The 13,049-nt window shown below is 49.5% G+C and overlaps 2 protein-coding genes across 2 annotated transcripts; one reads left to right on the top strand and one right to left on the bottom strand.

Annotated features, from left to right (window-relative positions):
* Window positions 1-223: 223 nt before the first annotated feature.
* On the bottom strand, window positions 224-4,148 carry DUSP18 (dual specificity phosphatase 18). Its single transcript, XM_019743135.3, has 3 exons — window positions 4,009-4,148; window positions 3,772-3,839; window positions 224-1,062 (listed from the first exon to the last, which is right to left on the bottom strand). The coding sequence occupies exon 3, from the start codon at window positions 990-992 to the stop codon at window positions 426-428; it is 567 nt and encodes a 188-aa protein (XP_019598694.1). The 5' UTR covers window positions 993-1,062; window positions 3,772-3,839; window positions 4,009-4,148; the 3' UTR covers window positions 224-425.
* A 17-nt stretch (window positions 4,149-4,165) lies between these two features.
* Window positions 4,166-11,332, top strand: C9H5orf52 (chromosome 9 C5orf52 homolog). Its single transcript, XM_019743138.3, has 3 exons — window positions 4,166-4,564; window positions 6,693-6,801; window positions 10,001-11,332. The coding sequence occupies exons 1-3, from the start codon at window positions 4,299-4,301 to the stop codon at window positions 10,208-10,210; spliced, it is 585 nt and encodes a 194-aa protein (XP_019598697.2). The 5' UTR covers window positions 4,166-4,298; the 3' UTR covers window positions 10,211-11,332.
* The last annotated feature ends 1,717 nt before the right edge of the window (window positions 11,333-13,049 follow it).

Raw genomic sequence — 13,049 nt, 5'->3', positions numbered from 1 at the left:
TGATGCTTAAGGCTCTGGTTTTGGGTTTGAAAGAATGAGGCGGATTGTGGCAGACCCATTTGTAGGTTAGTCGGTCTGGGGGAGGGCCACAGGATTCCAGGCTTGCCATATGCTTTGGCCGCCGGTCCATCTGACCCACGCACCACTTGCCTCATTCACTCTCCCCTCTAGCCACCGGCTATGACCTGTCACTCACAGGGTAAGAAAACTTATCTTCACCATCTTATATTTAGTGAATTTAATCTTTAAAGATACGGATTACAAGGTTAAAAGCTACAGCATCTTTCCTTTTTTCTTGCTCTTATAAAAGGCGTCATCTGGTTTTTTTCTGCCTCACAAAAGCAGAATGTTTAAGTTCAGATCTTGGTGTCGGATCAATGGCAGATCTGCACCTCTGACCCCGGTGCCGAGGCTGGCGATGTGGCTCACAGTGGAATCATCAAACGGACCTCCTTCTCGTAGATGTCAGGGATCATTCCCAGAGGGGAGTTGACCATGTGCACGGTGTTCTTGCCAAACAGCTGGAACTCATAGTGGATAAGCTGCTCCCAAAAGCCGTTGTTGGGCCGGATGATGGGCCGGCATGACTTGGTCCACTTGTGGGCATCCAGCAGGGACATGGCGTGGTACTTCATGAGGTAGGCGAGGCAGAGGGCGGCTGAACGGCTCACGCCGGCCGCGCAGTGGAGCAGCGTGCGGCCCTGCTTCATCTCCACACTGTGAATATGGTCGGCAATGGAGTCAAAGAAGTCACAGAGACGCGAGACGGGTGTGTCTGCCACAGGCACCTGCACGTACTGGATGTCCTCGTAGAGGGTGTTCACCACCTCCACCGAGACGTTGATGACTGTGGTGATCTGGTTGCTGGAGAGCATGAGCTTGTTGTTGGCGGCCACCCCACTACTGATATACAGGCTGCTGGTGACCTGAGAGAGGCCGCTGACCGAGGGCTGCCGGAACTGAACCGGGAAGGTGCCCGGGGCTGCTGTCATCAGGCCGTTAGGTCAGCGGCCAGTGAGGCATAAAAGCTGCCTCTTTCTCTTAGGCTGTGTCCATGGAACACTGCGAAGAGGGAGAGAACATTTAGAGAGCAGGAGCCCAACTGGGCCAGCAGGCTAACCCCAGAGGATTTCTGAGAAATGGATGGATGGGCCTATAGAAGGATTCCCCACGGTGGTCCTCTGACCATCACAGAATGACTCAGGGAACTTATCAGACACTCAGGTTCATGTTCAAATCTACCGAGTAGGCTCTTGGGGTGAGGAGCATGAATCTGCATTTTCAGCATGCTTCTCAGGAGACGTAATGTTCATTGCCCTGCAGGACAAAGGACAACCCCGAGACTGGCACTAAAGGCCTCCACTTGAGGGGCTCCACATTTTCAGCTGGGCAGGCCGACTTGTATCCTACAGCTGAGCCCTGGCCTAACTCTCCACCTAGGCTCACACAGAGGTTCTCCCTTCTCTTCAAAATCCTCTCCTCCCTTCCAGCCCCCCTAAGTGGGAACCACTCAGATAGTCTCCCTCCTCAGTCTTCTGATTTTATGCTCAAATCATGAGACTCTGAATCAATGACAAGAAACCAGAGTCCACGGTGCTGGGAGTCACTGGTGGGATAAGAGAGAGGAGGGTCTTAGCTTCCCCTTTCCAAGAACCATCTCTGTGAAGAGACATAAATGTGCCCACGTGGAACTGATCTCAAATTGTAGTCCTACATCGTTAACCATGCTCCTGCACCGTGCCTCTCAGGACGGCCTGAGGAAGAGGGTCACTAAACGCTTCCTGGAGGCCACCACAGCAGCCCCCAAGGTCAAATGCAGAGAGGCAGAGGGGCCGCAGGTACTAGAAAGGCATACAAGCATGATGGTGTGTGCCACAGGACTGTGGCATGCACCCCAGGAGGGGCAGACACCTGCTAAGAAATCCCAGGCCCCTTATTCTCCCAGTCTTGAACAAAGCTGTAAAAATAGCACATCCTCACGAGTTTCACTGAAATAGGAACACCCGGACTTAGAGCACACCTCTCAAACCAAATGGTAGTCTTCATCCGGTACAGACAAATAAGAAGCCGAAATTCTGTTCCTCTGCTTAGTATTTCAGTGGCTGCCCACTGTCAGGATGAGATGGAGTCCCTTAGCTTGGCTGTCAAGGCCATTTACAGCCTGGCTCCTGCCCATCTCTCCAGCTTGCTATTAGCCTTCCCTACGTACTGAAGGGCCTCAGCTAGGCTGAGCTACTTGCAGTTCTGCATGGACATCTGGTCCTGCCTTTGCTGTTCTCAGTCCGTTCCTTACAAGCGTGTCAGATCCTGATCTGTTACACTCAGCAGAACCTTGGGGCCTGTGCTTCCTAACACTTCCTGAAGGTGTGGTTTTGCCTTGATCTGTCTGTGATTCTATTTGGGATATCACTGTGTCTGTTTTCACTCCTACTGTATTACCCGTGCCAAGCTCCGTGTCCCCACAAGTAGGTGCTTGATAAATACTTGTTGAATGAGGAAATATTTCCAACAACCACTATTCTGCCTTCTGAGAGGTTTTCTGGGAAGGATGAGTTCTCTGCCATGTTTCTCTAGAATTTGGAGGAAGGGCTAGGTGTAGGTGAGTGTGGTTCCTAGGCTGCTAGGGAGGAAGGCCACAGGTTGTATAGGCAAATCCTACCTGCCAAGGCCTCAGAGTCAAATACATCAGGCTCACCCCAAGAAGGGTAGATGGGGCTGGTTTGTTCTAAAGGTCATGTGAGGGCAGGGGAAAAGCTCTCCTCTCCCAACCCAGCTGGAAACCTAAATGCTAAGGAATGTTTTGGATCCTCCTCCAAAAAACCAGAGAAGTAGACTGAGCTCCCCCCACCTCAAACTAGGTACTCTGTGGACAACAGGACTAGGGGAGACTGCTGTTCATCACAGTGACAAAAGGTTTGCAGAGGAGACACTGCTTTTGGTGAGGGTAGTGAAGGGAAGAGAGTCATTTTCATTAGGTGCTGGGGATACTGAAATATACAAGACAGCCATGCCCCCCCCCCCCCCTCGCTTACTGAGCTCTAAGTCTAGTGGGAGAGACAGACATTAAATAGGCAATTACAACAGAGTTGGAAAATAAGGATAACAGTGCCTATCTTATAAGGATCTTCTGAGGTTAAATGAGGCAACCCAGGTAAAGTGTTTAACACAGGGCCTGGTGCTCTAGAAATGATAACTATTCTTGCTGTTATTAAGGAAGTTAAAATGCAGGGCATTATGGGAATGAAGACTAACGGGATTTACTTCAGGCCCAGCTAGGAAGCTGCAAAGATCGCCTGAAGAAATGACACACACACAACACACACAAAAGAAATGATACAAAGATCTGAAGAACGGTTAGAGACCGGGAGGAAGAAAGAGAAACAGCAACTTGGCCGCAGATCAATTTCACTATTTTATAGCCCGAAAGGCCTTTGGCTTTCCTCATCTGGTTCATCGTCAAAGCAGTATAACAGGCCGGTGTCTGGAGTTATAATAGCTCTATTTTACACATGGGGAAAGTGAGGCAAAGAGGGGACCTGTCTAGGGTCACAAAGCAGGGTCCGAAAGCCGATCTTCCTGGTCTCATTATACGTGGGAAAAGTCGGCAAACACCGTGGGGCGTTCGTTAGTACTGGGTTATAAACGAGGAACAAAGTCCACGGGTTGACAGTCCACGCCCATTTCCAGGGGAGAGTCAGATAGGTTTCCTGGGAAGTTGGCGTTGGAAGGGGCTTCCTCAGCTACTGAGTGTCCAGACCCAGATGGTCTTACCTCTCTCCCGCGGGCAGGAGTGCAAGTTCGTTCAGGAAGCAACCGCGCCCGAAGCCTCGGACCAGGGTCTGGGGACAGAGAAGACCCGTCACAACCAGGGAGCCACAATCTCCCGCGACCCGGCGCTCTGGTTTCCATAGCAATGGTCCCTCGAAGCGGGTAGGAATCCGCGTGCCGAGTCTTTGGAGAAACCCCGGCCTCGTCTCCCAACCCTGAAGCTGCCCCGCCCGAACTTACCCGGTTACCCCACCCCGCGATCACGCGGGGGCCACAGCAGTTAGCCGAAAAGCAGGGTCCGCTCAGCGCGCGCGACAGCCCACGCCAATGGCCCCGCCCGTCTCCACAGCAACGCGCTGTGTTGCATCACGGCACCCGCCGAGGGACAATCCTGCTAAGTCCTCAACCTCGGGTCTCCGCCCACTGCGACCCCGTCCCTCCTCCCTCGCGTGTCTCCGGGGCAACGAGCGGTGCTCCGCGCGCGGCTTCTGCGCAGGGACTCACTCCACGTCCGCGCGGGCCCACGGAGCATGGTTCCGGGTCTGGGTCCTGTTACTGAGTCGTTCCGGAGCGTGGAAAACGCTACTACCCAGCAGCCCAAGCCCTCGGTCACATGGGACCTAAGTTCGCCCTCTGCTCAAGCCGCCGCCGCCCAGGCGACCACCAGTTCTGGCGCTTATCCGCGCTCGGCCTCCCGGCGCGATGGGCCCGGCAACCGCCCCGAAATCAACGTAGGGGCCCAGCCGCAGATCTGCTTCCTGCAGCCGCGGACCTCGCAGCCGCTAGTGCTATTCAGGTGCGGCGCGGGTGCCCAGAGCGTTGATCAGCCCGAACTCCCACGGACCCCTGCTCCCTCAGCTGGGCTCTGGAACACCGGCCCTGGCTCGCCCAGAGCCCAGCCCTTTCTTAGGCCCCCAGGAGAGTCTGAATTTCACACAGACCGGGGCCCCAGTTCCTTTGCAGTCCAGCTCTTTGCACCGCCAGGAGCCCGGGAGCCAGGATGCCCTCAGCCCGGACGCCCAGGAGAAGCAGGAGTTCTCACCTGCAACTCACATTCCTCCGATTGCACCGGCCCTGTACTCTCCCAGGCTTGACTTCGTGTAGCCCGGTGGTCCCCAGCGCCCTTTGGGCCGAGTCTTGAACTTGACCTTAGAGTCTGATGAGGCCCAGATCCCCTCAGGCTTGACACCCCTCTCCTCACCACTTTGCCCTGGGAAAGCCCCCAGTTCCCCCAGCCCGCCCCCAGTCCCCACAGACCCCAACTTCCCCCCCCCCCCCCCAAGCCCGTCACAGCATCCTCTAGGCTCCCACAGAGGCCTGGCTTTGGAAAACATTTGATTCACGATGTTCATTATTTATTTCTCGAAAGGGAGTTATGTCCCGTCACTGACTGCCTTTTTTGTGTGGCTTCCCAGGAAGTATTGGTAAATTTGGCGCACCACTGAATGGGTGAAAGGTGTTTTATGTCTTTAAAAAAATTTTTTTTTATGTCTTTAAAATTTTTAAGTCTCTTTTTAAAACAAAATTTGGGGTACTTTTGTACTCGTATGTGAACACCTTCGTCTCTAAACCAGCCTTTTTCATCACGTCATGCCTTTGCTGTCAGAAAAATGTGAGGAGAGATTAGGAGCATTTGTTTATTTCTATTATTAGTTTGTGAATGTAAAACCATTCATAAAACCATAGTTCCAAATTGGCTGAAAATGAATTAGAAAAATTTTTTTTAATCTGTCAAAACGTTTTATCAATTGTCTTTTTTGTCCTTTGAAAGCAGTATACACTTATTATAGAAAAATCAGACAAAACAGACAAGCAAAGTGAATGGCCAGAAACAATCACTGTTAACATTTTGGTGTATATTTTTCCAGATCTATTCATATATATATATACTACAACATGCCTACACATATATACATTTTTTTTTTTGGTTGGTGGTAGTTGAGAATGTCACCAACAAGTTCACTGTTTTGTAACCTGCTTTTTCCTCCACCTAACACACTATGAATGTCTGTTTTATTCATAACTGCATAGTATTTTATTGTATCACCTAACGAGAATTTATTCAATTGCCTCCCTATTGTACATTTAGTTTCCAAATTTTAGAAAGAAAATGTGAGCAATTATTTTGAAGTGGGCAAAAAACGTTTAATGGTACGTAGTTGTAAAACTATTTCATAGTGTACCAAATTATCAAAAAGTGAAAACAGTGCCTGGTATTATCCATGTTTGACTAATTCCTCATTTTGACCAAATCATTATCTCTAGTCTCACTTGGCTCCATTTTACTCCACCCCACCCCACCCCATCCCTTCTTCTACCTCTTACCCTCCAGAGTCTCCTCAAACATTTGTCCATCCCACACTTTCCTCACTTTGACTTTTTCCAAACTCCTTTTTCCCCTTAGAATTCCCCTCTTAACCAACCTAACCTCTGTCAAAACTCTTTATTGTCTTTTCCTCTGCTTCCTCTGACCCCCCTCCTCCAGGTTTCTCTTAGACCTAGGCCCTGGAGCAGGTGCCCCCACCTCAACCCCCCTCAGATTTATCCCTCCGAACCCTACCCTGTAACTTTTGCTCCTCTCTTCTAAGACCCCCACCTCCCATTTCACCCTGCATTTCTGCGTAAGATGACTGCTCCAGTGAACAGTTCTGAGTCCCTGTTGATACTTTTCTGGGACTTTCCACATCCTTCTCTGGATGTCTTTTCCTCTCCTCATCCAAGAAACACCTGTTTAGCACACATTTTCCACAAGAAGAAACCTAGGCTAACTCCCTTGCTCCTCTGACAATTATGACAAAGCTGTGCCTCGCCCAAGAAACCCGAGGAAGCTTCAGCCACTACTCTAGGAGTCCATCAAGTCAGGCCCTGTCCTAGCCATGGCCCCAGCCATCTCAACCTATACCACCTTCCTTTGCCCTGTCCAGCTTAATGAATTCCAGTGAAGCAGCGGTGACAAAATTTTTACCCAAGAGCCATTTATCTCGGGTGATAATTCGTGACAACCTCGGTGCACAACGACTCTATGAGATGGAGGTAAGGCCCTCGCAAGCTTTTGTGTTGGGGGGTGTTAGTGGCTTGCCTCATGTTCATTTCACTCTCCCCTATACCCTGGGGGGAAGATCACAGATCTTAGAGGAGATAGGGAGCCATCAAGGTGCCCTAATGCAAATCCCATTTTACAGAGAAGGCAATCGAGATTCGGGGTTACTGAGTTGCCCAGGGTATCACAGCTGTTTCTGGGCCAAGGGAGCCAGGGAAAAGGATTTCATGTCTCTTGGCTCTTGTGGCATATTTGTCCTCAAAGCACATTACCTTTCTATTTGGGGAATCCGTGAATGGATTCCTACTATCCCTCATAAAAAGAAGTTTGGGTCCTAAAGCTTGAAGTGGCATCAACACAGTTTGGCCAATTTATTTTCCTTTAGGGATTCCCCCTCCCCCCATTTTTCATATGAGAATTGAGTCTGTAATACTTCTTTGGTTATGGACAAGTAGGGATTGCCGTGCTTAGCTGAAAGTCCTCAGAAGAAGGGGAGGGAAACCACAGTGCCATCACCCCACAGACCCTGATTGATTGATTCATTAAGTCTATCCTTAGGGCCTGCCTGGGACAGGCACTGCTTTAGGCACTGGAAGAGACTCGTGAACACGATGGACTCCAAGAACATGCTCATTTCTTCAAGCAGAGCAGGCAGTGCACAGTTGAGCTGCTGTCCCCTTCTTGACTCTGCTGAGCTTCCCTCCATGTTCCAGGGCCAAATCTGGATGGACCCATGGGATTCTGACATTGAAAAGAGTGAGGGAGGCTTAAGAGATGGTGCCAGATCCTTTTAAGGGCCACAGAGACCAAGAGAAGTGTAGAGGCCTGCGTGTTTCTCCCTCTGCTAAACTTCCAGTAGCCTGGTGTAGTGGAAACAGAGTGGACTCAGAGATGGGCAGGCCAGCTTTGTGTGACCTTGGGGGAACCCACATTACCTTCAGGACTCTCATTTCTCCTTTATAAAATAGCATCTATTAGGATCCTTTAAGTTGCAGGTGACATAAACTGAACTTGAACTAGTTCAAGCAAAATAGAGAGCGATGAGTTTACATAATCAAGGATCGATAAGAGAGGGTCACCAGTGTTTAAAATGAGAGAAGCCAGGACCTCTGATACCCCTGGGTGTGTCTTCTACTCACCCTCTCCATCTACTTTTCTGCTTCTTTCTGTATCTTGGCATCATCAGGCTAGCTGTCCCTGGGGAGCGTGGCCACAGGAAACCCTGGCCTGTAGCCCAGAAAGGAAATGCAGTGCTTCCACTGTTGCTTGGCTTAGACAAATCCTGGAGAAAGACTCCAGTTGGCCCCGGTTGGGTCATGGGCCCATCCCTGCCCTAGTCACTGGGGCCAGGCGGTGTGGGCTATTCTGACTGGCCCAGGAGGGGCTGAGGGCCACCCCTATAAACCAGTGGGTGGGGAATATTGTACCTCTGGCAAGTAAGGTGAGTATCTCTGAGACCCTGTCAGTGGAAAGTGTCCCAAGTTGGTTTTATACGTACCCGAGGGTGGTGCCAGCCTCCAGCCATCCAGGAGTTCTCTTTTTAAAGCTGTATTGAGCCCTTATGTATTGTAGCTACTCACTGTCCGTTATGTATTATTACCCTATTTCACAGTTCAGGAAACAGGCAAAGGGAGATGGAGTAACTTCACGAAGGTCACAGAGTGCATTGTTTCAGAGTTGCAAACCTGGGTCTGACTGACCATCGTGCAGGGTGTTCTCCCTTAAGGACAGGGCCTGTCTCCTTGTGTGTAGACCTAGTAACTTGCTGAGGAGCTCGGTAGATTTGAAGCCTGAGTGGCAGCGTGGCAGTGTTTCTGTCTCTCCTGCAGAAGTGCTCACATTAGGTGAAGAGGCAGCTTTGGCTAGCCACTGGTCCTCAGGACCTCAGTGAAGACAGCTAAGGTCTAGTGTCTTGGGAATCCTCTGAACACACTCTGAGAATAGTGGATGATAGCTGATATCTCTCCATTTATGGCCACGGATCTCAAGTCAAGCTCAAGGTGAAGTCACTCGTTTAGAGCAACCAAAAAGCTAGCTGTCATGAGGATAAGCTAGAAAATGGTGCTATAAAGCAGCCACTTTACTTTTCAATGGCTATATCAGCATCATCTCTGGTACATGATAAAAATACAGATTCCTGGCTCCTATCCAAACCCTACTAAACTAGCATCTCTGGGATCTATGTTTTTATCAAGCAACTGAAACGTTTATGATGCTCAGCCACGCTCAGAGACCACGGATTTGAACGATGTCTTTTAGTGTCCATATTTTCTGCCACACACCCTCCCTCTTCATCCCTTGTCCCCAAGATCCACTCAGGCACTGACTCCTGATGTCCAATTATGGCAACATTGACTGGCCCTGATGGAGCTCACCTTTGCGTACATTATGCCGGGTATTTTGAGACAATGTCAGTGCTTAGAATCCCCAGGAGAGTTTGTTAAAATGTCGGTTCTCAGGCTCACCTCCCACTTGGTTCTATTTCAACATGGCCAACACTTTGCCATCCTTCAAAACCAAACCCCCATTTGTATGCCAACCCTTTCTGAGGCTTTTCTTGCTATCCCCCTCCTTGGAACTCTATGGGGTTTTTTTTTTTTAGGGATGTATCACTCTACCTTGCTTGGAAGTATTTGGGCATGTGTCCCATCTTCCTGGTTAGGAAGACCTACAGCTAATTTTTCATAGTATCCACTCCACAGCTAGCTCATTGGAACAGATGAGTGAGTAAGATAGAGGACGTGCCTTCCCAGAGTGTACAGTCTTGTTGGGGATAGGACAGAAATGATAGAAGAAATAAGTAGAGTTCAGTGTGATGTAGGGGTTGTCACAGATAATATGTGGAAGCACTAAATGAATAATGGGGACGGTGAGGGAGTTAACGAAGGGCTGAGGGACAGGATGCACCCTTTCTTCACACCTTCCCCTCCCTCTTTCTGACCAGTCTTTAAACAGAGGTGTTGAGGTCAAAATCAGGCTCCTAGACTGCAGACTGTCAGAAGGTACCATAGGGGTTATCTAGCTCAATGCCCACATTTTACATGAGGGAAACTGAGGCTCCCTGTGCATCAAATTATTTATGGCATATTGGATCCAGCTGGCACATTATCCCCCTTCCTATCAGCAGCACAGAAGCCTCTCTTGCTATGCGGTAGTTTCTTCATCCTAACCTCACCTCTGTGTTTTTGTAAGATAAAAGCTTCAGACAAGACCAAGAAAAAGATGGCCCACTTGTATGATCATCTGAAAAAAAAGTTCATGATGGACCAGCTCAGGAAGCTGGGGCGCTGGAGACGGGAGTCCATGAACATCCAGCGGTATCTGGATAGCATCCGAGCTCGCAAGGTCTCATTCCAGTCTAAGAAGAAAAGCCACGGACAAGTGCCTGCCCCTGGACCATGACAACACTAGGCCGACAAGAGGAGAACACGTAGCAGCGAGCCAGCCCACACCCATGTAGGAGAACAATAAACCGACGCCAGCAGACAGTGGAGCATAAAAACCCTAGTGATTCAAATATTTCTTGCCCTCCCATCCCCTCTGTTCTGGTGAGGGAGATCCTCATAGTCCCGTCGCTGCCTGAGTGGAGGAGGCTGAATCACGGCAGCTTCCATGGTTAAGGCAAAGACCAACCTTTGGGACCCATGCGTCTGACGTGAAATGCCAGGCCAGGTGCGCTGGGACAGTGGTACCTTAAACGGGAAGGGCTCGGTCATGCCACTGCCTGGCATTCCAGTGGTAAGGAGATCAGGGTGGGGCATCAGACAGACCTGGGTCACATGCTGTTTCTGCCATCCATCAGCTGTGTGACTTTGTAAAACCTTGCTGAGCCTCTGTTTCCTTATCTGAAAGAATGGGAGAGAGATGAGGGAACCTACCTCCAAGAACTGACATGAGGATGTAGGGTGCTTGGCCCGGGGCCGGTCATTTCCAATGTCTGTCATCATGATGGCTTCAGCCTTGCCAGTCCCCACTCCTTGGTCTACCTGCTGTTCCAACTACACCCCAACAGTCCCCACATTGTGCCTTTACCTGAGCAGGCCCCTGGTCTAGAATGCCTCTTTCATCCCCTCAGGGCTCTCAGGAAACTGCATCATTCAAGGCTTATCTCACCATTTCCCCTGCAAAGCTTCTGTCTCCAGCCTGCCTCTCACCCCACCCCGCCTAAGCCACATGGTTTTTCCCTCCCCTCTGAACTTGGAGTACCCATGGTGGCTTTATGCGCCCTTGTGTGATTGCTGTTTGGGTATTTGTCCCAACCCTTTATGAGATTGTCCAGTCTGAGTGCAGGAAGCAAAGATCCTCCAGGATCAAGGTCAGGCCTCTTCTGTGACACTTCCCCTCCTGGCCTTGGTAGAAAAGGCTACTCCTTCCTGTGACCACACCTCTGTCTGCACCGAGCAAGTGACTGGCCAGTTCTTGTTTGCTCCGCGTCACCCTGACTACAATGTAAACGTCTTAACAGCCAGGACACTGGCTTGTTCATCTCTGTGACCACAATGACAGGTAAACAGGGTAATAAATGACTGTCTTATTCCTTTTTGTATTACAGCTTCAGCACTATGCGCAGGGTAAGAGCCCAGTACATATTTTTCAAGTTAATCAAGTCCCCTTATTTTATAGATGAGGAAACAGGCCCAGAGAGATGACCTGACTTGCCCAAGTTCACTCAGCCAGTTGGTGGCCAAGAACTAGAAGCAGGTTTCCTGACTGCCGTGGTGTGGTCACTCTGCATCACCACAGCTGCTCGGGAACGACCTCAGGCCTCTTGGTGGCTTTTGGAAGTCGTCCATACTCGTCCTTGTCCCCATCATGCCCCTCTAGCACTGCTGCCTGGCTATTTGTCAGGCTTTCCTCTAAGCCGAATCTGAGCAAGCCCCCAGCCCAGGGGACGGCAGGGGTGAGGCGCCAGATATTTGTGATGTTCCTGTTTCCTCCCTTTATGATCTCTCTGTGAGAACTGGAGTGTGCTACTTTTCAGTGGGAGCCAAAACAGTCTTTTTCTAGGTTCTTGTACATTTTCTTGGCTGAGCACAACTGATTAGAATAATTGATTTTAAGTGTTTAAATTTTATTATACAAGCAATATTACCATGTTTGCAAAAAAAAAAAAAAAAAACAAAACTGCCCCCACACTTTTCTATTGGATCAGCCACGTCCAGCATTTTGGTGTATTTGTTTCATTTCAACAAGTCTTTTTCCTTACCACTGTTTCTAGAAAGGGAAAAGGCTTTGGGGATCCTGGAGTCTTCAGAGGTTCCACAGAGTAGCCCTGGCCCCTCTTTTCTCTAAAATGTCCCCAGGAACTCTCCACCTCCTAGATTTTACCTAACACAAGCTCTCTGAGCCTCATCCTAGCCACCAGCCTCATGCACCCTTCTCCCTTGGATGGCTGGCCTTGGCTGAGGGTCGTTGCATGTCATGCTGTGGCCCAAAGGACTGGGGGACCCCTGGAAGTGGAGTGGGTGGGACGTTGGCATGTCAACCTGAGTCACTTTATAAGCCACTAACTCTCCTCTGATTGTGGGCTTAATTTTAGTCTTCCCTTTTTTGCATTAAAAAAACAGATCATGTTGCATTTAAGTAGGAAACAAGAAATGATGAAATTCTGGAGAGGTTGCTTAATTATTGGGAGGGAAAACGATTAAAGAGAAGGGAAATCAATGAAGGAAGAATGGAGGGTGTTGGATAGGAAGATACTGTTTGAGCAATAGAATCTTGAAGCTTTTTTGAAGCTAAGGAGGGGTTTAGAGAGTCTTTAGTCCTGTGGATACGTACCCATACCCACACACAGGACTCAGTTCAAATGAAATCTTAACCTGGAAGCCCATTCAAGTCATCAAAACCATTGACATATTAGTGTTTATTGAGCACTCATGTACCAGGCACAAGGCGTCGCTCTTTCCAAACATGATTCATTGAATCCTCCTAACGACAAAGTAGGTACTTTTATTAGCCCCATTTTATAGATGAGAAATTGAAGTCCAGCGAGTAAGACTCCTGCCTAAGGTCGGGCAGCTAATAAGTGACAAAGCCCACCTCAAGCCTGTCTCACTCCAAACACCTCCTAACGACCATTGATAAGCTCCTATCTTTTTCACTCTAGTTGGAAGCAGAGGGCCCGGAACCTGGAGCTCTCTGGTGATTTCACAGAAGGTGTTGTGCGGACCTCAGGTGTAACGTCAGTTACCTGAAGCCAGTTATTTAACAGAGAGCTAGACTAAAACCCAGGTCTCTCTTC

The sequence above is a fragment of the Rhinolophus sinicus genome, chromosome 9 (genome assembly GCF_057876585.1).
Source record: "Rhinolophus sinicus isolate RSI-liver-muscle chromosome 9, RSI-T2T, whole genome shotgun sequence".
NCBI lineage: Eukaryota > Metazoa > Chordata > Mammalia > Chiroptera > Rhinolophidae > Rhinolophus > Rhinolophus sinicus.
Note: the sequence above shows the minus strand (reverse complement) of the source record. Positions and strands in the feature narration are given on the sequence as shown.